The sequence below is a fragment of the Polypterus senegalus genome, chromosome 9 (genome assembly GCF_016835505.1).
Source record: "Polypterus senegalus isolate Bchr_013 chromosome 9, ASM1683550v1, whole genome shotgun sequence".
Lineage (NCBI taxonomy): Eukaryota > Metazoa > Chordata > Cladistia > Polypteriformes > Polypteridae > Polypterus > Polypterus senegalus.
Window position 1 is genome coordinate 103651411 of NC_053162.1, and position 26833 is coordinate 103678243.

Genomic DNA, 26833 nt, shown 5'->3' on the forward strand with positions numbered 1-26833 from the left:
TGCTGTAACTACTGCTGTTTTAAAACACAATTTTAATTCATCATGAAAAATAACATTATGGATTTAATACAATTTTTTTATTACAATAAAATAACACCTGAAAGGGAGGTAGCGACAGGAATGGGCGTAGGAGGGCCCTTGGCTTGAACTAATGTTTGGGCCCCATGTAGGTGAAAAAAACAGAAAAATTGATATGCAACGTCAAAGCTTAAGAGCTGCCTAAACTTGAAGAGGCACTACATAAGAGTAGCAAGTACAGTAAAAGTATGCTTTTGGTGTATGGATAGCAGCAAAAACCACAATGCCTATGCTTAGAATTACATTTGCATCATCTGAACACAATTTGACATATCTAATATTAAAAACGTTCATCTCACCATTTCAACTATTCTGAGAGAGAACATTTGCACCATATTGGGTATTGTCAGCTGTTAAGGTAAAACTGAGAAAAATGACTCCTTTCTCTCTTTACTACTTTAAATTGTTTTTATAGCTTTTGGCCTTCCTCTCTCATGGATGGAGGATAATTTGAATTTAGTTTTGTTAAGTTTTGATTTGATTGTATGGAATGTTATATGTTTATAATAAATTCAATAAACGATTATTAATAGAAAAATACTAAGAAAAATTAAAGCAAAAAATAAAAGTGCGCAAAAAAAGATTACAAATTAAAATAAAATGAAAAACATATCAGCGGTAGTTTGACGACACTGTGCACTTTTGTTCAGTTATACCAGTAAACTTTACTTCTTCTTTAGCAGTGATATGGCCAGCTTAGAATTTGCACGTGGCAGTTTGTGTCACTTCATTGTCAGACGACCTTTTACGAACATTGTCAACAACGACATTCTGATCTTTCTTCTGTAAGCCCTTTTTCCTTTCCGACAGACAGTATTCATCTCTCTGGCTGCCAGCCGCGGTCGATCGTTACCTGCAATTCACAAGAAGACGCGTAAACTCGGGGATGACAGTGTGAGTGGCTAGCGGTGGACAACAGATCTCAAGGATAACCGTAATGGCGTTAAAGAGAACAGGGTTGGCAGTCCGTATTTCTCTGAGAAATAAAAAACACCGAATTTAAACATCGTAATAAACTTCGGGGTCCCTGTAGCCCACTACAAACATAAATTTGATGCAAGATGCAGCTTATACGTAAAAGCAATGACACATGTAAACAAAACAACAGATGTAGACTGAAACCAGAGAGTTCACTAATATAAAAACAAAGGTAATTCACACATAAACCTGTCATATTCACACATAAAATGCTCAATTAATATAATTCTTAAATATGATACCGATAGCAAACTCTTAAAACCCAAAAGTGTGCACATTCAAACCAACATAAACATTTAAAATCAACGGGTATCACCGGGCACGTCAGCTGGCCCAGTGTGAATGCACGGCGCTGTTTACGAGCAGCACTTTACCTTTCGACTCATCTGTCGTTTCGATCCCTGTCAATATTGATACTAAAAGGAAAACTGTCACCTTCATGACTTGCACCTCAAGCCACAAAATGATCGACTTTGAATATATATATATATATATATATATCATATATCATATATATATATCATATATCATCATCAGATCATTATATATATATATATTGCAATCGTGCAATCTTTTCAAAGACTCTACAGAGTGTAACTGCGTCGTGGTCACTGGCGCAGGAATTTAAAGGGTGCGTGCGTCTCCAATCAGCTGGTTGCCTTTGCCGACCCGTTTCCTTGGACTAGCGGCTGTTAGACTTGTTACCACCGTGCCTGCGGCGGTGCTTTATCCCGGAGATTCACCTTACACTTACAGATTTCACTCATAATTTAATAATTTTTATACACGAAGTCCACTATCTTGTGCTCGTGCGCTCCGTTTTCGTGTGAAATGTGAAGGTTGCCACGGCTGGTGAGTTAAGTGTCAGGCCCATTTATGCCTCCCTTTACACAGCTGTCCAAGTAAAATTCCTGTCAGATTATTGGGGAGCAGTGGGAGGGATCTTAGAAGTGGAGGCGGAGGGATCATAACTTTACGGTTAGAAGGGGCCAGCATAAAATATCGCGGAACATCCCCTTTCATTATGACGGTTATTATAGGTACCATAAATGAATCACCGTAATCTCTAAGGTTTCCCAGTTTAATTGGGAGTTTCAGAAAAAAAGGTCGAAAAAGTACTCCATAGATCTGACTGTCTCTCAGATGTATTTGCTGGACAACAAGATCACTTCTTGGGAACTTAGTGCAAGGCAAAAAGTAACACTGAAGCATTAATATTATGTTTAATTAAAGCCAATAGTCAGGTATCAATAGTATCCAGGACATTGCACAAAATTGATTACTGCATTCTTTCATTTGCTCTTTGATGAAGAATTGATTTTACAAGTTTATGCATCAAAATCCCAAGCTTGGCTATGAGAAAAAAGTGTAATTTACACTTCACAGTCTTTCATATTATCCTTAAATTCATGAAAGTGTGTTAGTTTTGTCACTAGAGGTATAAAAGTACAGTCACTGACCAATTTAAATCATCTATCAACTCCTTCAAATGTGTCAATGACTTTACAGTCAGGACTCTCAGAAATTGAGGATCAAGAATCATAGCATCCAGCCAACCATAATGTTCTCTTTATTAGATTGATTCTTTTGGTAAAGCTAAGTATATGGGCGAAATAACCTTATAAAGTTTGAAAAGAAATGGCCAGCTAAAACCTGGCTGTGAAAGCAGTTTTTGGCTACAGATGATACATGACTTAAAGACATCCATTCATCAGTGTCTAAAAGACAACATCTATAACATTATAAAGACTTTGAATTCAATGTCCCTTACACTTCAATTAGAACAGCAAGTAGCATTGGCTCAGTAAGTCTGTGCTTCTTCTGTGCTCAACATTTACATTGACTTCATTTCTTGCCCCCTTGATCAGCCAAATAGGGAGCACTTGAAGGGTTGAAATAAAATGTTACATTTTGATGTGCAGCATCTTCTGTGTAAAATGGTTCCATGGCAGTGAAATTTTTCTTCGACTCTGCTTCTTCTACACAGAAATATGTCTCCAGAGCCACTCCTTCTGATATGCACATCACATCTCTACAATAAGAGCCTACGATCAAAGGACTGATGAGGTGAAGGGCCCACCTACCAGTGTTATTGCTGTTTCATAAATCGTCAAGTTAATACCATTGACATCCACCAGTTGTAATAAATGTCTGTTAACAAGCAGATAGATTGTTTCAAGTCAACACCAGTCAGGAGCACAGAAAAGAAATACAATGAAAGCACAAAGAAGCAGCTTGTGGTGCACTTGCAGGTGTGTTTAGAAATCTAAAATTGTCCAACTCCAGGTAGCTAATGTGACATCAGTTTCCAGTACACTAAAGCTAGCAGTTTACTGGAGTAACAATGGGGCAACAATAGCATTGTGTGTAACAGTTTTGATAGTGGGTGATTAACAGATATTATCTGAAGTTACAGTACCTAGTTAACTCATGGCGGAGCATTATTTATTACCACCATATAGACCTCAGGACCTCTAAACAATGTTAAAGGTTGCTAACGTTAGTCGACATATGAAGTGTTCTGAGTGTTGTTGAATTATTGACAGGTTTGTAAATTTCACCAACACACAGCCTCTCCTGTTAAGTAATGGCTAAATTGTGGGAAAGTATCATGCAAGCAATTTTGATATACATAAAGAGTTATTAATTCAGGTTAACTTTATTGGCAGCTGATATTACTGATTCAGTTAATGCAGTATTGCTATCTGCTGTCATTGGAAGGACAACATGAAGTTTAAAAAAATTGTTAAGTGTAGGTAATACATCCAATTGTTTATTTTTTTTAAATATCTAAATATTTAGCTTCACTTTGACTCTGTACATACTGCTTTAAGTAAATTTATTATGCTCATTCATTAGTCATTTTAATTTTATTATTATTCCCATATTAGTAGTGTTTTTTCATTATTATTGCTAATTGAGCCTTCAAGTCAAAATATTACAATTCAGGTTGTGAAGTGTACCTCTTTATTTATTGTTGACATTAAAGTTGTTATAAGTAATTCTAATGTAGTGGATTCATGGAGGTGCAGGTTGGCTCCATGCTCCCTCTTCTATTTTGGGAGCTTCTTGAACCCAACACCATCGATAGTCATGACCGAGATGAGCTGAGCAGATGAGGACAAACACACCAAGCAAGGGAATGGTGAAAAGTGTTGAAGTGCTTTTATTACAATGCAGTGCTCAAAAATGCAATAAATAACACCATAAAAACAAGTGAGATGTGGAGGTTAAAATCCCATCACAAAAATAATCCATTAAAACACAGGCAGGAGGCAATCTTTAAAAGCCATGGGCACTGGTGCAGTCCTTAAAATTGACGTCTCCGTGGTTTAACTCAATATGGGCTCTTGCAGTCAAGGAGGTGCCTATCTAACAGGCTAGCCCACCTTCAGTGTTGCTTCTACGCTCAGGGCCCCTATAGCCCTCTCTGGCTCCAGGTAGGACACCCCATTGAGACTCCAACTCCTGCTACCATGGTTGCATTTCTGTGGCCCATGGAACCACTCACAGAACGCCTCTTATCCCCCTGCAGCCACGCTGCCACTCTCTGGTGAGAGAGTACTGAAAAGTGAGAACTGAGAAGGGCTTTGGCCACTTCAGACCCCAGGTCACTTAGCTGGAGTGGCCACCAGCCCCTTCTGGCTGTCTGCCTTCTTCATCTTTCATGCACTCAACTGCACCAGATCTAAACCTTGCTCCTGCCTCTCTCTCTCTCCGTCCATCTGTCTGTCTGTCTCTTTCTTTCTTTCTTTCCTTCTCTTCCGAGCTGACATTTTCTTTTGATTCTTTTCCCATTCCTACACTTGCGCTTCCCTTTTAAAGCAGTGGTGTGACACAGCTATGGCAATCAGCAGCTCCTGGTGCCAATTAGAACCATGGGCACTAAGTGCAGGGCCATCCGCTTCTGCATCGCTCATGGGAACCACTCTCACCACAATACTACGCCCCCACCTGAAAACGTAAGTCTGGCGATTATTTATTTAAAACATGCAAATCAGCCACAAACCTCACTTTGCCAAAAGCAATTGAGGGGAAGAGTCCAAAAAGAAGGTTCCACTTAATGCCCAAACCATCAGCAACAAAAACAGCAACATTTACTAAGCACATTTTCAGACATGACATTAACTTCAAGTGCTGTACAATAATAATAATAAAAAAGCAGTTACAAAAAATACAAAATAAATGGCAGTTATTTTTATCAGGTTATGTAACACAGTAGAAATGAGAATCAAAATATCCAGATTAGTAACAAAAACTGTGGACAGATGGCAAAGAAGGAGTGGAAAATAAAAACTTTATACAACATAATTCTGGAGAAAATAAACCACCACTGTCCAAAAGACCACCCATCCATCTCTTTACATTCTACAATACATAAATGTGCCACCATTAACAGGATATTCGTCTTCTAGGATATTCTTCTTCTTAGGTCAGAGAGCAGTGGCAAATAGCGAGTGTGACTATCCTTGTATTTTCTTTGGGGCTCTGCTGCTGAAGAGATGTCAAAACTGAGAGATGAATAAACTGGACCTGCACAAGGTCCTATCTAATGCAGGTGGGATAACTGTTCCCTCTGAACTATCATCCAGTATGGCATAATGCTAAATGTAACACCAAGCATTATGGAGTAGCATCTTCATAACACGTGTGATGACCGTATGAGGCTTAGCTTACTGATCAAAGCTTGGAATTTCTGGATCAACTACTATCATCAGAACACTGATTCACACAGCACTATGGTAAGATGAGGTTCTTTGTAAATGCTGCAGAGCTTCTTTAAGTTGCAAATATCAGGTTTATGCAAATGTGCAAACCTTTCTTCTTAATCCACTTCATAATCCTGCTTATATTTAACTTGTTGAATTCTACCTGAGCCATTAAGGTAATATTCTTTACAATCTAAGTATGGTGACACCATGAATTTACTCTTTGTCTGTGAATAATATACTGCTGCTTGAGCTGAAGTAGAAGGTCTTTCTTTCAGAGCTGATTACTGTATAATTTCATTTCTCTGAATTTGTGATCTTCCCTGAGTAAGGAAAAGTAGTTCAACCAGAGATACATTTTGGTTGTGACTTGGTCTGTATTTGGATTGAGAGGTCATACAGTACAGTAGTAGAAGTAGCAGTTCAATTAAAGTAAATCAAGGTTGCAATTTTTTCCGTCCATTTAAAAGCAAAATAATCTCTGGACAATGAGCATATATCTGTGCCTTCTAAGTGATTTTTTCCATCTAGGAATCTGAACTATCTAAGAAAGGTGGAGCACAAAGCAGGATCCAGCTCTGATAGGAAACCAATTGATTGTAATTATAGAAGTACAGAGTATGGTGAGATGCTTACTTGCATGTCCAACGAACATGCAACATGTCACCATCTCCATAATAAACAGGAATGTATTAAAATATGTAATGTAATTTTATTTAAAGAGATTAATTTCACTGGTTGAATATGCTGTTTGTTAATAATGGACCAAATAGATGTTTTCATTAAACCCATATGAATGAGGCAGAAATTAAACTACAATTTGTAACATTTCATCTTCTCAGTTCTTGTTCTTGATGAACATTTTCAATTGCAGTTGTAGTAGAGATGTGATATTGTTGTTGATTTACTGCTTGATCTGCACTAAAAGCAATTAAAAATTTGACTTTAATTTCCTATTGCAAATAAAGGCAAACAAAACATGTTAAGCAGGTATTGCATTGCCCTAAATACAAACTGACCCAAAATGCAGATTGCTTAGTTTTTTTATTGAGGTGAGAAGGCATGTTTCTATTCAAACTAAATACATTTCATGTGCTCCCTCTGGCACCTACATCATTTAAAATTCTTGTGAAAATTTCTATCACATTTAACATATTTCCAAATACATGTGACAACAGTACAGGTCTCAGCTCAAACTATTACAAGATTTAGAAATTCATTAACACATATGTATTAAAAATTGATGGATGTGGTAAACACAGCAGAGTAATTGTAATCTTTGTTTTTGCACTGAGCTTACCCAGCATTAGACGTAACCAAAATACAAAGTGCACTCCTTTTCTTAAGATGCAGGTCACTTTAGCGAGATCCTCAATACCTATACCCATAAAACAAGCAACAATATGAACTGTACGAATAACATTCCCAAAGATTTATATATGGTGTATAACTACAAATATACCAAGAAGGCAAAAGGTATAGAAGTATAGCATTATTATTAGTAATCATAACCACGGGTAAGAATGAACACAGGGGCAATGCAAAGTACAAAACAAACTTGCTGCCTCACTGGTCCTGAAAATACACATCTTGAAACTTTGTTTGGTGGCATGCTTTGCCCACCACAGTACTACACCAAGGCAATTTCTCCTTCAGCTCTTCAGCCATACTCTCTCCAGACCCTGTTCTCTTTTCCTCACTCTTGTTTGCTCAGTCTCCTTCCAATTCTGCTCTCAAAGGACCTCTGGCAGTGAGTCAGCCTTAAACCACTTGTACGTCTCTATGGTATCCTCCCAACTCAGGCCCAGCTGTGTTTCTCTGAGATTGTGGGTGCTCTAGCAGCCCTGCAGTGTTTCCACACATAATATCTCCTCCTTGTCTTCACTGTCTTTCTTTGGTCAGAGGTCCAGATGGCCCTGCCAACTTCTATGTAGCCTTCTCTCCTAAGTGCTTGGACAGCATTACGTGCTTTGGCCTAGGCCATTTCTCTTTCCCACCTCCTGTCTAATGGCCATTCTAAACACACGTCGACTGTGGAACTCAACCTTGCCCACCACCATCCTTGTGGTGCCTTTACCCTTGGCAACCTCATGATAGTGAGACACCTCGTTACAACAGACTCCGCAAATACTTTAAATTACACATTTTAGAAAAGGAAACTAGAGTAAGAAGTACTTTCCAAGGTGGCATAATGGTACTGGAAATTCATGAATCCAGACTTGCTACTTTCTGTGAAGCGGTACATATTCTCTAGATGTCTTTGAGGTATTTCTATCTGTTTCTAAAAGAAAATGGCATGTTAGAGTAGGTGAATGTAAACTGGCCCAATATTAGTGCAATTCATGCCAACCATCCAGGGTCAGTTTCTCTTCCTAGCTCTCAATGTTACTGTAATAGGCTACAACAACCACTGGCCTGAACCATACAAGCAGATACAGAAAATAGGTTATTTTCAAAGTAAATGTCATAAGTTTGTTAATTATTATGTATAACTCACTGATTGATTTTACAAATGTGATTATTTCATGCATCCAGCCTAAATTTAGAGAGTGCCAACAAACACCCAATAGTTGTTCATTGTTCATTGTCTTCATATTGCTCTCATTCCACCACTCCAGATTTTCCCAAAATTGCACACTTGTACCTCATGAATAGGAGTGTTCTCACAAGCAGGAGATAGTCAAAAGTTGAATGAGACATAGTTGTTATTGCAGCTACTTCACAAATCTATCATCCTGGGTTCAACATGTGTTTGTGTGGGTTATGATCTTGGTACTTTGGTTTTCATCCCAAAAATGACTAAATTTGAAGTAAGTGTGGCTGAAAATGGAAGTGTGCCTGATAATGTAGTGGTAATCTGTTTGGGGTTATTTGTGCCTGGTGTGGTTGGGAAAGGCTCCAGCCTCTTGTGGCACGGGGTCAGATTAAGCAGGTATGAGAATGTGTAGATGAATGTGCTTCTTGATTCTTTAGACCACCATAATACAAATCAATAAAACCGGATTAAAAGTCTATAATATACACAAATAAATTATTTCTTTCATGACTTCTAAAGCAATTGTATTGATTTACTATAAATGAAGCTTCTGTTTTCTTAAAAAAGCTTCAATGAAAATTTAAAATAATAAGTAAAGAATCTATAAATCAATTTGTGAATGTTTCAGATTTCAAAACATACTTAGCCTACTCAGAAAAATTTAATTTTTAAAGTGTTATGCCAAAAAGGAGTTAGTTTACGGTTAGGAAAGAATGGATATCTTAAAATGTTATTCAAACATTTTAGTGAAAATTATTTATTTTTATTAATAATGATATAATACTATTCATAATAAGACATCTGGAACTGTTATTATTATTGCTTTTCTATTTTGAAAATGTAGCATTCTCAGAAAAAATTGAGATCTGCAATTCTTCTCTTCCTTCTGTTTGGTCTGAACATAGCTGACCAATAGCACTGGTGACACAGGCAGCTGCTTAGAGTACAAAAATTGAAGTGCAGTCTAAAATGGAAAACAATTAGGAAGAGTTTCCCACAACAAAGTAAAAGCCTGGTGTTGTGCTGGACTTGTGCCTTGTGTCTGTGTCTGTTGGGTTTGGGGAGCTGGAGTGTTGCTTGCAGGCCACAGTATACACACATAACATTGGACACAAACAGAATAGACAAACATATAACATATAGGCTGCCTGTATACTAATTTTACAGTTCTACTTTAACTTGGTACCCATAAATACAGTAATTTTATGATACCAAGTCTTTAAAGATGATGTCCAATTTTGTGTGGAGTTGTTTGCTCTTGGTCAGGGTTCAAGGTTAGGTTTTTAATGTGTTGGAGTGTACTCTTTCTCTTTGCTTCATGATCCTTTGTTTTTGGTGTTCTGTGCTACTACTTTTCTAGCTTGCTTACTGCTCTTAGGCCCTTTGCTGTGCCATCTGCAACTTAGGGAAAAACATTACTCTTTCTAGGAGAAGAGTTTAAATGCTGAAGTTTCCTTCTTGACGTGATGGCTGATTCTCAGCCTTCAGAGTGGTTCACTATTTAGCTCGGCAAATTGGATCTCAGCTCTCAGGTTTACAAAGAGAAGAGTTTGTTGGATTTGGCTCTCCTGGAAAGAGTGGGTTATAACTTCTTAGGTTTCAGAGATCAAGTTTCAAAAGGTCATTTTGCATATTTCACCCTCCCTGAGAGTATCCCAGAGATGGTGCCCTGAGAGAATCCAATCCAATGAATGTAAAGCAAATATCACAGAAAACTTCTTCAGGTTGGTGCAGAGAATTTTAAGGGAATGTATAATTTCTCCTAATTGCATTAAAGTCTTTTTCACTTACAGAATCAGTGTCTTCTAACAGGTGAGTTCTTCTGTCCATTTTAGTTGTCATCCCTTGAATTATAGGTCTTTGTCCGTGCATGAGTCTAGAGATCAATCTATTAATTTGGAATACAAGTGGGGGTTTTGTGCAGCTAGATGTCTGCATCCCAGTTAAATCTAAAACAAGCCTGGGGACTCATATATAAATGGTGCATATGCACAAAAATGTTGCGTACGCCCATTTCCACACACACTTCGAGATGTGTAAAAATTAAACTTGGCATAAAGTTACTCATATTTTCACCAATGACAAGGTTCATGGCTGGTGAGGCACTGACTCCTTCAGAGTGAAATTTACAAACATATGAACCCAAAAGAGTAACTTATTGACTATTCAATTTGCAGCGTGCACATTGACTACTGGTTATGTTTCATTTTTCATCAGCATTCTTTACACACACATAGGTAAGTTACATATTTGGCTAAGAAAGAATGTTACAATTACAGTGGTCAGATAGCGGAGAGAATGCATTTTCTCTGCACCCTCCATGTGTTCTAAATTTGCAGTTGCAATTCCACCATTCATACTCATTCAATACAAATAAAAGCATAGAGTGGTGCAAAAAAAACGAATTTCAATTTTGACCTTAACTGAAATGTTTAGTTGTTTTTAAAAGTTTTCAATTCTGATGCTTTAATCAATACTGGAAAAAATACTGGATTTTTTTTTTTCTTAGTCTGATCCCATTTTTTACAAAATTGAAAACCGTTTATGGTCTTACCTTTATTTGTAAATGAAGTCCATGCGCCTATCCTTCTCCAAGAAAATCTCTGTCACTGTCTTGTAAAAGTCCTCCTTATATTCCTTTAGTTTTAAAAGTCTTAATCTTTCATTGTGTCAATCAGTCTGAACAAAAAATTAAAATAAATGGACTACTCAAGTGCACTTCACTTTCTGATATTGACAACTTATTGGTGCCTAGAGCCTCTGTGTAGAAGAACAGCAGCAATGAGCACTTGTTGGGCTCACATCCACCCCCTTCTCTGTTGCATAGTACTATCTGCCTCGCCTTGTGCCTTTTCACTGCGGTTTTATGTCCGATCAGCAAGACTAATTATGTCACACACATTCATCTAAGATATTAGCCAAACTATGTAAGATGTATAATAAATGTGTGTGCAAACATTATATTGGTGACTTACAGAGAGACATCAACAGGCACATGCCAATTGCATGCATCAACCCAGTGTGTGAGGGACAGCACAGTCCGAGGTGAGGCTCTGCTTGTCGCTGAAGTACCTCATGTTTCCCCCCTGTATCTGAACAGAAACTGTTCATATTCAGAGATTTTGACTATAAAATTATCAAAATTTCTGAAATCATACAGAAGACAAATTTATATCACATATCAATGGACACATTTATTTTATGTTATCATTATTAGTTTTTTTACTTTTCATAATAAAAGGTGAGGCTCGTCCTCACCTGCCTACCCTGGCCGCATGTCCCTGATTTTCACGGGAGCCTCAAACTGTGCATACACAAGTTTCTGGTCGGTTTTGCAAATTAGTGACACCCAGCATCAAAACGGTGCTATTGTTTGTGTGTGGTTTCCCTTTTTTTCAAAATACATCAAAATTAATTGCACATAATTTACAAATTTAATTCACCTGATTGTAATCATTTTGTAACAATGTAATGATGAACGAAATTGCCAAAATATTCCAAATACCACAGCTACCTTAGTGTTGTTAGAAGACATTGTAAATGGAAGAATTAGAAGAGAGCAATGATGACTGACTTCTAAGTCGATTTTGATTTCCAGGAGCTAGCATCTTGGAGCTGTTTGATGAACTGGTTGTTGGCTTTACAAAGGCAGACTTTGAGGAATTGTACTTTCCCTGCTCCTTTGCAAGTTCTGTCCACCCTCACGTTTTTAGCCACAGGAGCTTTTCAACGTGAAATTGCTGATGATTGGGTATTTCACAAATATCACTAAGGTGCACCATGCTAGCTGTATAGGATGGTATTATCTGCTTGTCATCCAGATAGATAAGATTTCCTTACACTGTGGTTGATCCAGTTTTCTAAATGTAATCGGAGTGGTCTGCCGCAGGCACATTTCTATTGCAATCGCGCTTGACAAGTTACATCAGCCAGGAATGATTCACCGAAAGAATAAGCTATCATTACATCATTTATAGCAGGACAGCCTATAAAAACAGCAGTTTTTCCAACTAGTGCAGCAAAGACGAGCAGTCCTTTTAAAGAGAGCGTCACTTCAAAGAGCTATGTAAAGAGCAGAAAATCAATCCATTGTGGCACTTGGTCCCAATGTTACACTATAAAGGCGCCTTCAGATAATAAATTTTTTTGGATAAACAGAAAACATTTCCACTCTATTAATGTGTTGCTGTATAGGACACAGAAAGTGTGTCACATAGTGCATGCATGTAGCGTGCTGCATAATGTGGCACACAGTCATGGTTTGCAATACCTGAAGAGATGCAGTATGATGAACCTGACCCTCACCCACAAAATGATCAGCCAAATCAGACAGCATTACAACATTGTTGGAATATAATTAACACAATTTAAAAACAGGTAATCAGATGCAGCATTTATATTTAACCAATTAATTTAAACTGTAGTCAATATTACATAGTACAACCCTTATATTCCTTCATTCATTGACTATATCTCTTACAGCATCCACTATTGCAATTTGTTACTCCACCACAGCGTCCACCAGGACACAGCCAGACAGTTGCCCATTGGTTTACGAGGTAGAAGTGTGAGTGCAGCCAGATTCCGAATATGTGCTGGGCACAGCAGCACAATCATTGTGTTCTTGGCATGGGGGTCAGCTTTTGGAATATTGTCTGAAAAAGAATATGCAGAAGGTTGGCTGCGACTTGCCTTTTAACGGCAACTTTGACTTTTTTATTTTGGGTCCTGTGCAACTTTCTGAACTTTAACTTTCAAGTGTCTTTGCCACGCTGTATCATTCCATCACTTTCCTTTTGTTTCTTATACCACTGCTTAAACCAACAAATAGTACATTTTTACTTGCCTCTATTTCGCATTCGCTGAAATACTTCTTTTAACAAAGCACTGAAAGGAAGGGGTTATTTATATTGATTTGCATATTCAAATATGCAGAATTCTGGGAGGAGTCAGGGTGGGCTGTATGTGCGTTAAATTTCACATTCATTGGGATTTATAAAGGGGAAGTGTGTGAACCTTGGCAATAGCACAGTTTTTTGCATCAGGATTTTTTTGAGCATGCGCACATTTCCAGTTTTGTCTGTACACCATGTTTTAGTGTGAATTGTATGCATGCCATTATACATGAAGCCCCTGCTATGCCATGAAAGACTAGCAGATTGGACAATGTCCACTTTGTCCTACAGCATTCACCACTGTGAGCGCTGAAGTCGGAAAACAACGGAAGAACTTAAACCCAATTTAAGTAAAAATAATTTCTTTATTCTTAATTCTTGGTGAGTTAGAGAGAATGTGACACTGCCTCTTCCCAACTCAGCCAAATGATTTGGGTTTTAGGCAGAATACCTAAAGTAAAAACGTTCTCTCTTTTATATCCTAGAAAAGAAAAAAAACCTTAGCAGTTCATTTCGAGGTTATACATAGCTTAAGGTTAAATCTTAATTTATGACATACTGGAGTATCCTAAAACATAGAACAAATAGCCATTTGTATTATTAAGGAATACACCCTTCTAATTATGCACACTTAGAACCAATTTAAACATTCTTACAGTTCATTAGATTAGTTATAAAGAGCTTACATTCTTCACAGGGTCTTCTGTTAGTATCAGAGGTCAGCATTTCTTATAAATGATAAAAGTTAGTCCCTTAATGCTGTGCACACAGCCCAACTCCTTTTCTGCATAATAATCATATAGCTCTCTGCAGCATGATCAACTCAAAACACAGTCCTTGATATCTGTGAGTTAAATAATAATATTTTCTCTTCCTCAATTCTCAGTGACTCTGCACATCTTAAATACAATATAAAGTCATATTTAAAAAGAATTTGTTTTGAATTAAAAATGTTTTCCATTGACTGTGAATAAACAGTTTTCTGTTTGAGCACAATATTACTTTTTGCCTGTAATATCAGCATGTATTTAAATAACAGCAAAATGCAAATGCAGTGTTTACACAGGCTTGCGCTGAGGATCACTAGAGAACTGTGAAGTTGGGCAGATTAGTAAAAATCCTTGTAATACTGAAGTAGGCCATCAAGATGACAACTGGGTCATATCATATAGTGAGTCATTGTCTCATCATTTAAGGTCAAAATTATTTGTAAGGTTGACTTTAGAGCAGTGGTTTGTAATCAACGTTGTGGAGGAGCCCTGCAGCTGCAGGTTTTTGTTCCAAATAGTTTCCTGATTAGCGAGTCATTTTCTTACTAATTTACATTTATTTTCTTAGAAGATACTTTTATCCAAAGCAAATTAAAAAAGAGGAGAACATAATTGAGTAACATCAGTCTGGGACCATTTGGGAACAAGTGTTATAAGCCTCTTCAAAAGGAATGGGCAAATAATGTGAAGAGAGATAGGAGAGAGAGAGGGAGATGGACAGCCCATACTGGATAGAAATGAGACAGGTGGTTAGGACTGGAGCCTCAGGATAAGGAGCCTGAGTCCCAAGGACGGGTGATCCAGTGGAATGAATGTCAGGGAGTGTGAGCAGAGGGAAAGGCATGTGTGATTTGATGGGTTGCCCTGCGCAAACCGATGGTAGGGTGGCAGGGAACAGAACCTAGATAGGATGGTTGGGCATCTCCTCAGTTGCTATATCCCGTGCAGGGTAAGCTGAGGCGACACTGGGTTTTAGAAGGCAGCATTGGGACATAAGTTTTAAAGAACAGTGGACTGTCTCTGGTTAAATCTCCAGTTTTAATGGATATTTACAGAATTTTGACGTTCTCTTTCTTCTTACTTTTATCGATTATTTATTTATTGACTGCTGGAACTCTTGCACTGCACTTTTTAACACTTTGTTTTTGAATTGCTAATTGTTAATAAAAGCACTGAAGCATTTTTGCACCCACCCCTTGCGATGTTTGTGTGTTGTGTGCTCATCCGCAGGCTCATCCCTGGTGTACGTTATCAGTGGTAGGTGGTTGTAGAGGCTAACTGGAAGGACCCAATAGTATGGGGCTGACCTACACTATTACAGGTACAAAATTGATTACCAGAAGTGAAGAGCTAAAAAAAAATGAAAGTAAATTAAATTCCCAAACATAATTCATCAGAAAGGGAATCTTCAAACACTTCTTAAGCACATTGAGGGAGTCAGATCTCATTCCATCAGCCTGAAGCTACACATGAAATGGTCTGAGATTTTAATATGATGTAGAGATAACATCACCAGATGCAGTTCAACAAAACACCTCAGTGGTTAAGAAGAAGCATAGGGCCTCACTAGTATCTCCATATATAGGTTATGACCCACTTACCACTCTGTAGGCAAGCATTAAGGATTTGAACGTAATACATACCACTACATTAAGCCAATGTAGTGACTTCTGCTTTTCCTAATTGATCTCTTTGTTTAATTAGCTTGTCTTTTTTTCTCCTCTTAATCTGCATTAGGAAAAAAATAGTAGGGTGAGATTTACTTTCAAAAGAAATTTAGAAATTTTTAGATTTTGCCATAGTCTAAACTTCTTCACTCTCTTGTCTTTTTTCTACTAGTTTGCCTAGTTGGAATAGACTAAATGCTGAAAGGCTGCAGCTACTTCAACGTCAGTAGGAAATGATCCCCATTCACCATATATAAATGTTTGTTTTGTTACTCATTTACTTATAAGAAAAAGATGGATTATTAGTGACTTTTTTCAAAATGCACAACGTAAAAAGGATGTAATTAAACAATGAGATGAAATTAGAGATAAAATAACTCAATGGTCATCAAACTGTTTGAAACAAAAACCTGCAGGCACAGGGGTTCCCGGACTGGGACTGACAAGCTCTGAAGCAGAAGTGCACACAGGCAGACTGGTGGGCAGAGACTCAATGTGAATTAGAATTTATTTGTGGCTTTATTATTGGATTTAATATATGAGCTGAGATAATGTTATAATAGTGTAGGTGGAGGAGCCAAGCAAATAAGGAGGATCTAAAGACTTTGAACTGAAGAACTATGTTGATTACCCTGTCTGAATTTGCCAAAAAAATCAGTGCTGCTGACTTTGGACTGTACATTTCTGTGTTGACTTTTAGCTTAGCCTTTTTTTTTGTGAAATGTTTCACAGACTTCACAATAGAAAGAAACCAGGGAGATGAAGTAATTAATAAAAATCAAGCATTAAGTGGTTTGTAGCTAACTAGACACAATTTGTACCTTTTCATGGTGACATCTGTTGCTTTTGTATCATTAGCTTTATACCTATGTAGGTGGCGTAATGGTTGAGCTGCTACCTTGCAATAAGGAGATCAAGGGTTTGTATTCTGGTTCCTCCCTTCATGGAGTTTTCAAAGCGGTTTGAGTAGAGAATAAAGCACTATATAAATGTAAAGAATTATTATTATTACTGGTTGGTTTTAGCGCAGTGTGGGATGATGACGCAGACCTATATCACCTGTTGCATTGGGTTAGTTGAGGTGTGCAACTGGAGGCTTAAGGGGGAAGGTATGTGAATTGGTGGGTCTGTGGCTTGACAATCAGGAGTCCATTTTAAATAAACAAGTAAGTGAATGGCCAGCTCAACCTCTGTGGGTGTGCATCCTCATGCAGTTGCGGGAGGTTGGTGAGGTAATTGGAGTGAGACGTAACTACATGTGAAAATGCAGTCTGTCTCAATTGCTTATCAGTTTTCTGCAGTGCGCAAGTGAGACTTTTTGCTCACAGAGGCAAAGGAAGGCCAATTGGGGAGAAAAGGAAAAGAAAAAAGAAAGAAAGTAGGTTAAAGAAAGGAGAGAGAAGCAGGTAGGAAAATGGGAGAGTGTTGGTGCAAGAGAGAAAAGGCAAGAAGATGGAAGGATGTCCCAAAGGGAGAAGAAGGAAGTCACACCAGCTGAGCGATCTTGGAGTTGGAGTGGTTGATGTGCTGACTGGTTGAAGTGACTCCACATAAGGCTGGGAGAGAAGCAGAGGGAGTTGGAGGCTCAGAGTAGTGCCCTGCTAGAGCCATAGAAGGCTGCAGGGGTCTGAGCCAACTTCCCACAGCCACATGAGCATGCACACCCATGGAGATCGAGCCGGCTAGTTGATTATTTATTTATTTAAAAATGGACCTGTCCTGCTAAGCCGCGGACCCACTATTCTACAAAGGGAAGTAGCTGCAGGAGGGGTGTAGCTGTCCATGTAGACAAGTTCAATTATCTTGGGGTCCTATGGATAAGTATCAGGATGGTTAGGCAAAGGCAGTAATCTCCACATTGGACTAAATAATAATATTGGAAAAGGAGCCAAGGTCTTTTTGAGTGGTTAGCCCAGAAGTGACTCAGAGTTTGAGATTGTGGGTACATGATGTGGAAGTGGAACATTTTGGTCTCAACCTCTGTAAACAGAGTGAGGAGACCAACAACTGGGGAGTGAACTACAGAGCTGCTGCTATTGTGGATCAAGTAGAGCCATTTTGGGGATATGTGGTAAGTGCTGCTCTGGATTGGGAACATTAGGTCTCACTAATTCTACTTATTTACTACCATTAGTCTCAAGTGAGACACGTATGTACAGATAATGGCAATAAAAATCACATATTGAGCTGAACTTAAATGTGATTTTTTGTAGCCAGTTTATCATTTTGCTTGAGTGTTACAATGTCTATTTTATGTTAACAGTAAGATATGTCAGGTAACATATTTGAAACAATTAACATTACTATACCTAATTAACTCCATAATACACATAGAACAGAAATATAAAGCTAAATGAACATGAAAAGAAAAATTTAATAAAGTCTAATAAATGAAGTATCCTAGATAAATTGGCATAAATGGAATAGAGTCTAGATTTAGATGCAGAAATGAAAGAAGTTTTACAGACACTGGGAGAGAATTCAAATAAAGGACAAAGAGAAACTTCTTTATGTTCTAGGTGTGTGAAATTCCAGAATGAACAAACTTAACTAAATTGCTCAAAAACAAGCATATATGGTATCCATACTGTAGAGTGACATGCAGGTCAAATAGCAATATCAGAATGACCTTTAAAGTTTTGAAGTTTAAATTTTATTTTAATACAAATAATCTTAGATTGGCTGCCATCAAAAGGAAACTCCAGTGTAAAATTAAACCTGTAATTTTTCCATGAATGCCCCTATTGAGTTTTTCCACATGTAAATGAACATTATTTAAAGTGAATGTGAAGCTTATATCAGAAATTTTATTCTAACAGTAAGCATAAGAGAAATTGATGTCTTACCTAAAAAATCCCATAATGCCCAGTCTGTATTGTATCACCACCACCACCACATTCTCATAGGCAGCAAGGGCCGATCCATCATATTGGACAGCCCCACCAAATATGAAACTTCCTCCATGAATCCATATCATGACCTGACAATTTAGAAAGCATTTAAAACATTATGCAACTACAAACCGTGCATTTTAATTTTCAATGCAATAAAAATATTGCTGACCTCTTTACTGTGAAATGAACACATTGAACATAAATATATTTATTTTCACGATTGCTGACCTCAGCTGCATGCACAGGCTGTGGCAAGGTCAAAACATGGCAGGCTATGCTCAGACAGTGTGTTGTAAATGTGATGTTTGAGGCACAGTTTAAATAATACTTAAGGAGCAGACTTTGGACTTAGTTACAGCAGCAGCTTATCCTTCAGTACACCTGACACCTTCTATCTGCCCTTCCCAAATCTCATTTCATCTTAGCAGAGAAGCTTGAATTATATGTCCATTAATTCAGAAATTTGATTAATGAATGAATTCAGGAATTTATACACAAATATGTGTCAGCACCTAGTGGAACAGCAAACAGGATATGAGTGAAAAAAGTAAAATTTTATTGGCAAACAAACATATGTATTTGGTAACAACAGACTAGCATTGCCAAAACATAAAACAGAAATGCCTGAATGACTTCTAAATTTTTACAAAAAACAGCTGTCTGAAATTAAAACATTGCTCTCTTTCCCACTAGCAGGTTTCTAGTTTTATAGCTTTATATATCACTTACCAGCATGTCACATGTACTGTTTGTGCAAGTATAAAAGAATTGGATTTGTAAAGCCTACCAGGTCCATAAATTAACTGTCAAATCAGCTTTTTCATTGAGTCTTGTTTTAAAAATGCCAATGAAAGAAGTAATAAATAACTACAGAAACAAAATGACATATTTTTTGGATATGGATACCTAGATCAAATGACCTATTACTCAGATACCCACTGTTTGCAATAACACGCACTTAGAGCCAGAAACAACTAATTTACTCCAGAAATCACATACTTTGTTAAAAGTATATATAATTAATTTGAGCTCATGTTAAATACACTGTGAATCTTTGTAGAACAGTCTATCATTCAATTCTGTTACGATAAATCTAATGGGGCACTGTGAATCACATAACACAACTGTGGTATTACAGTGGAAGTTTCACAGCACACATAATGTTGTAAGCGCCATCCACTATCATGCAACACAGTGACAGCTGAAGCTTTGTGCCATGGAATTACCTCTCAGTACTTAGGATAAATAGTGGAGAAAACCTTAAAACCAATGTCACATTACACGGCCTTTTGTTGTGGGGTGTGTCAGATTTGCTGATTGCTGTTGCTGATCTCGTCACTGTACCATGTCAAATTACATGCCTGAAAATCGCAGCCCGTGTCACATTTACTGACTGGGCGACGATTTTTCAATGCAGTCGTACAAGGTGTGGCAGAAAAGTAATGGGACTGATTTTTTATTTACCAAAGTTTTTATTTTTTTCAAACATCAATGTTATCCCCTTCAAAGTAGTTCCCTTGGGAAGCTACACATCGATAGAGACGTTGTTCCCACTGTTGGTAGCAGCGCTGGAAGTCTTCAACCTTTATGGTCTTCAGCATGTCCGTTACACTCTTTTGGATGTTTTCTAAAGTCCCGAAATCAGTTTAGGAAAAAGGGAAAAGTCACACGGACTGAGGTCAGGTGAATAAGGGGGCTGGGGAACCACAGGAATGCCTTTTGAGGTCAAAAATTCTGTTATGGAGCAAATGTTCAGTCAAAATTTGATGAACGGTAAATCTGTTCAAATTTAATTGTTCACTCAACATTCTTAATGTTAAACGACGGTCTGATCTCACAAGAGTGTTCACACGTTCGATGTTTTCATTGGTTTTCGAAGTTGAAGTCCTCCCTGAACGGTGTTCATCTTCAACATGTTTTCTGCCTTCCAAAAATGATTTGTGCCAGCGAAAAACTTGAGCTCGGGATAAAGAATGTTCCCCATAGGCCTGTTTTAACTTTTCAAATGTCACACTTGCAGTTTAATGGCACAACGTTGCTCCAAATTCCGCTGTTCCATTTTGCGTGACGCACAACCAAAAACACAACTTTGCTAATAGCACTCACAAAAATCACGTAGTTAATGGAAAAAGCTGAAACTCACACTGAGCTATGGGAGGGTACTGATACACGTGCTCTATCAAGGACAACAGCGCAGCGTTGCCAGATCGCTTGCAGTGTTGCCAGTCTCATTACTTTTCTGCCACACCTCGTACTCACCTCTTTTTCCGATAGCCAATAGCGTGTTGCTTGAAGGAGCTTTGCTTTATGAAGGGTTAACAGCAGTAGAGAGTACAAATGTAGTCTCTGCCTTTTAATTCTTTTATCCATTCTATTATGATATATTAGACAGATGAGCTTCTCTTTCTGCTTCTGAGGTTCAAATCATACAGTATGTGTTCCTTATTCCTTGTTGCTACATTCTGTGCATTGTACTTCCGGATGAATATTCATTGATTCATTTGGTTGTCATCTCTCCTTTGTACACCGCCCACCCCACCTGATTGATTTTATCTTAGCCAGTGGCAGACTAGTTTGTCACAGTCGTTTGATACATCACATTAAACTATCAGCTTCAAATGAGCATACTGCATACTGCCTCCGAATGTTCAAAGACTGAAAATCAATGAAAAAGTCGTGTAATGTGACATAAGTTAACAGGAGTGTGTAAGAGACAGAAAAGTAACAGAAGACAGATCATACAATAGGTTAATGACTGAGCTCATTAAACCCATCTAATTACAGGGAGATACTAATCTTGACAGGAATAATTAGCAGAGAACAAATTTTTTATATTTAAATAAGGAAGATATATATATATATATATATATATATATATATATATATATATATATATATATATATATATATATATATATATATATATATACTAATAAAAGGCAAAGCCCTCACTCACTCACTCATTCACTCACTCACTTACTCACTCACTCACTCACTCACTCAATCACTACTAATTCTCCAACTTCCCGTGTATGTAGAAGGCTGAAATTTGGCAGGCTCATTTCTTACAGCTTACTTACAAAAGTTGGGCAGGTTTCATTTCGAAATTCTACGCCTAATGGTCATAACTGGAAGGTATTTTTCTCCATTAACTGTAATGGAGTTGAGCTGGAAAGACGTGGGGGGGGCCGAGTTTTGTGTGACATCATCACGCCTCCCACGTAATCACGTGAACTGACTGTCAACGCAGTGCGTAGAAAACCAGGAAGACCTCCAAAAAGCGCTTAAGAAAACAAGCATTATATAATTGAGAAGGCAGCGAAACAATAAGAAGCGAGCGAGTGACATATACTACCATATACATGAGTGCTGCTACCTCGGAAAGAAAGCAAGGTGTAAACCTAAACTTTAAAGTAAGTTCATAGACAGGCTACCGCTGGCGTTTCACATGCCCACAGGTAATGCGGGATACAAGTTTAATGAGAGGACGCAGGATATAAACGAGAATTTTGATCACTTTGTAACCAAGTTAAAATTGTAGGTGAAGGGGGTGCTTATGCAAATTCCGAGACTGTGTTTGTGGGGATTGACAGTTAAGGCGGGTGGGGAGTCACGTCATCATCTCCCCTCCCATTCATCTCATTTCGCTCTGAGCTGAGCTCCGCGGCTAACGCCGTCTTCCGAAGCAACTTCGTCAGACTGCCACCAAATACTCACAGAAAAATCCACAAGTTAATACACACGCTGTCTCCAGAGTTTCTCCACACTGAATCTTCCAGGCACTACTTACAAAAGGTCACATTGACAATCGTGTTACGTTATTTTTAAAATCTTTCCTTTTCTTAGCACAAGCACAGCTGAGAAGCTTCGATGCATGTGCTCCATAACGCGTTAAAAAATAATGCATTTAATCACACTTTGCATTACAAGCAAAGGGAGCTTTGTCAATGCATGATTTCCTGGTACACCGATTACATTGATCAGCGCATCCCGATTCATTTTACCCTCGCACCACCTTAGTTTGAGAAGAAGTATGAAAAAATATGAGGTTAACACAGAAAAACAGATCACCAATTCCAGCTTTATGAATAATCGATTCGCCATCAATAATTGTTTTGGTAAAGCCATCCTCCTTCCATTTTATAATTTTTCCGCCACTAGCCATGATTAAATGAACAGTAAAAAAGTAAGATCAAAGCGAGGGTGACTTATTTAGGCAGGCATATATATGACAGCAACACTCATGACAATGTCAATCATGTTAAGTTATTATTAAAATGTTTCCTTTTCTTTTTCATTACTTCTTTAACACACTACTTCTCCGCTGCGAGTCGCAGGTATTTTGCTATATATATATATATATATATATATATATATATATATATATATATATATATATATATGAATGACCTCCAAAGAGCTGAGACTTTTGATATCATGATCGTGTCTGCAAAAACTGGGGTCTCCTGCCCAGCAAAGTCGAGCAGCCAGCGCGTGCATAGCTGTGCCGGCCTTTGAGACGCTGACTGCGCTTCTGCCTTAAGTCAAAGTGAGCACTTTTCATTTTTTTCATCCTCCCCCTGCGCTATAGCCCAGACAAGTGCAAACACGGGACCCCTTTTCTACACCACGGCAAAATAATATTAAGGCGATTCACACATTCTTTTGCACGTATACGATTATGAGGTCCTCAGCACGGATTATGAAGACACGCACACGAGTGGAGGACTGACAGTGCCATCACAGCTGATTAATGGCGGGGACGTCTCACCAGTCTACACAAGACCCACCGCGACCGTCCCCAAAAGGCGATCATAACGTCAGCGAACACATCTCTCTATACTATATAAAAGAAAAGACAACTTTCCTTTCTTTACACCTTTTTCCTTTTATCCCAAACTAAAGCCTTTCTCTCTTAACACTGCAGAGGACACAAAACTAATTTTCTTTAAATGCCGGTAAGGCACATTACCAGAGGCACAAATTTGAACGTTCACATAGAAAATGTAATTTCAATGTACCTGTACTTCTTAAAACGTTAATGTTTTACTGTTTAATAACTTATAGGCTATAATTTATTATTTTTCCCTTGCACTCAGTGACCAAACCTATACACACACACATATAGACACATACCAACATACACACAAGTATATGTATGTGTATATATATACACACACACACACATATACATACATACATACATACACACATATATATAATTTGTGTGTGTGTATGTATGTATGTGTGTATATATGATGTAAATAGGTATGTATATATATATATATTATATATATATGTGTATATGTAGATATGTATATAGATATGTAGATATGAAGATATGTATGTGTATATATGTATATATATATGTATGTATGTGCGTCTGTGTGTGTGTGTGTGTGTATATATATATGACAGCAGCAATCCAAGCTGTGAGAAAACAGTAAAAAGAAGGCGTGTCAGACGTCGTGGTACATTTTCTGATGCAGCTACCGAAAACAACTTTGTGACGCTGCCGCCAAATACACAAAACAATTACTTTGACAATCATGTTACATTATTTTTAAAATGTTTCCTTTTCTTTTCATAACTTCTTTAACACATGACATCGCTGCAAAGCGCGGGTATTTTGCTATATATATATATATATATCACAGCAACACTCATAACAGTGACAAAACAATTACATTGACAATCACGTTACGTTATTTTCAAAATGTTTCCTTTTCTTTCTCTTTCCTTCTTTAACACACTACTTCTCCGCTGCAAAGCGCGGGTATATATATATATATAGATAGATAGAGATATATATATATAGATAGATATGAGAACAACATATATATACATATACTGTATATATATATATATAGATAGATAGATATAAGAACAACACTCATATCAATGACAAAACAATTACATTAACAACCATGTTACGTTATTTTTAAAATTTTTCCTTTTCTTTTTCGTACCTTCTTTAACACACTACTTCTCCGCTGCAAGCTGGTATTCTGCTAGTATATATATATATATATATATATATATATATATATATATATATATATATATGTGGTGATCAATGAAAAATAATTCAAATTACATACTTAAATGATTTAGAGTGACAGGTCAGTTTTTTACAACTACTGTGTGTTGCCTTTGTCTTTCAGCACTCAAATTCAGCCCCTATTAAGTAGCATACAATGGAATTGTATAGCAATTATTTCATACTTACTGGTAATCTTGATTCCCTTCCTGCTTCCGCTGGGGCATAGATATTTAAGTACAAGCAGTCCTCAGAAACAGCTGGCTTTGTTAATGTTATTTTTAAATCTCCTATTAACTTAACCATGATATCCACATTTTGTAAACATCTGGAGAAATGAAATAAATACTTTCAATTAAGACTTTCTTTGTAAGTTTACTGTGTTTGTGGGGAAGAGTTGCAATAAATTGAACAGGATTACCCAGATTTCCCTTTTTTGTAATGCTGAGTAGATCATCACTATATCAGTATTTTAGGTCACTCTGCTTAAACGATAGTCGTACAGTGACCAATAGTTACTACTCAAGAATTGGCCCAAGCAGTCGGTGCTACTTACAACTTCTTACATCCTGGTCCCAAAGGTGTACCATAACTCAGTTATTCTCAACTCCTGCGTTGCAGAAGAGCAGATGAATCTCTAAAATTGGTCTTCATGTTTTACTTCCTTCTAATTTGTTGTCACTAATCCCCCTCCCCTAAGCTGTTCAACAGGCTAGTCCACTACACCATTTTATTTCCTGGTATTTGGATGCTGCAAAGAATACTGTATCACCTTCATGAATCCCTTTAACACCGATGAGACTACAATCGTGTTCGGCAAGCTCGTTTATCGGTGTAAAAAACACCCTGATATTTGTCACACGGCAGGCTGCTGACTTGCATCTCGTACTCCGGTCCACGGCTCGGGAGGCTGCGGAGCGAAGAACCTCAACGGTCCAAGCGGTGGTTTGGCAAATGGGATTCCGAGGTACTGGTGAATTAGTCGCTCAGTTCCTTTCACCTGGGTTACACTGCCCCTTAAGAGACCGAACTGTGTAGACACCACTGGGTTAGCAGAGTCGCCACCTAGGAGACAGACAATCAATAAAGGTGCTTGAAGAGTTTATGAACACATCTGACTTCTACAACATGACAACACACAAGCAAAATAACGAACCCGAACTTAAGTTCTATGAGACAGATCACGAAATACGACCTTTTTCATTGTTATTTTTAAACATTTCCGTAAGTATTACATTTTCTAAAATGGTCCCCATACCTACAAGATTAAATGCCAATGCTGTCCAAAAAATAGTTAAAAACAAAATAGTTCTGTCCATTGTTCACTTTCCAATTAGTCTCTTGTTGTGCGAGAAATGACAAGAAGCTTTATTAGTTGCGGTTGAGGTCGGACACTCCCACCTGGGTTGAGCTCTGTGCGCGTTAAATTTTAATCCTCATATACTCGGAGAGTGGTGGCAGTAGGCTACAGAAAAAGCGTCAGACGGCCGCAGTGCTAGTAAAGTCCACAGAGCAGAGAGCTCGTTAGCGTAATAGCGCCTCTGCGTTAAAAGTATGGACGAACACAATGAGATGTGTAAGGACAAAATGCAGATGTTTGCTACATGTATGCAGTATTTTTATTGGTATCAATCAGTTTATATATTAACTAGAAATGTCAATTCGCTTACTTTATGGTTTGGAGTCTTATTTGGCGGAACTCGACGTGCATAATGGGTTTTATTCCACCAGTGACGAATCACATAGCACTTTTATGAAGCTCGTAGGCTACCGGACAAAGGTTATACAATTTTGCTAGTAATTTCGCAGTTACAGTTAATTGGTTATGATATATTCACATTCAAGTATGTATTTTACGAGTATTATATTGTAGCGACCCGTGGAGAGTCTTTTAAGATTTCGAGCGAACTCTGCGTGCACCTCTCGAAGCTGTCGGCTAGCGGCTTGCCAGCGTCATGCACGCAACTGCACCCAGCTCTTTAAGAAAGAGAACACTCGTGCCCCATACACCGCACGACTCCGAGTGTCTCGGTAGTTTGCTTAGATAAAATCTTAGCAATAAACAGCTCTGTCCTGTTGTATCTTTTATTACAGAAGATAGTCAGAAACAAAAGCTCAACATTATTGCGCGGCCATTGCCAAGGTCAAGCACGAAGACACATTTCAATAAATTGGTACTTTTTACAAAATAAATAACCCCCGGACGGCGATAACCCAAACCCACCCAACCAATTAAATACAAACACACCATTATTTACAACACAAA

At 37.8% G+C, this 26833-nt stretch overlaps 1 protein-coding gene and 1 pseudogene across 2 annotated transcripts; both read right to left on the reverse strand.

Moving 5' to 3' along the window:
• LOC120535601 overlaps nucleotides 1-1543 on the reverse strand; it is a 34379-nt pseudogene extending 32836 nt beyond the window's left edge.
• Nucleotides 1544-6487: 4944 nt separating this feature from the next.
• LOC120535602 (cocaine esterase-like) lies at nucleotides 6488-25944 on the reverse strand. Of its 2 annotated transcripts, none has more exons than XM_039763545.1 (5): nucleotides 25826-25944; nucleotides 25428-25632; nucleotides 24757-24895; nucleotides 18480-18613; nucleotides 6488-6686 (listed from the first exon to the last, which is right to left on the reverse strand). In XM_039763545.1, exons 1-5 carry the CDS (start codon nucleotides 25884-25886, stop codon nucleotides 6596-6598), a joined length of 630 nt encoding a protein of 209 aa, XP_039619479.1. In that variant the 5' UTR covers nucleotides 25887-25944; the 3' UTR covers nucleotides 6488-6595. The 2 variants fall into 2 exon arrangements, with proteins under 2 accessions (XP_039619479.1, XP_039619480.1); XM_039763546.1 differs by lacking the exon at nucleotides 6488-6686 and adding an exon at nucleotides 12923-12956.
• Nucleotides 25945-26833: the final 889 nt, after the last annotated feature.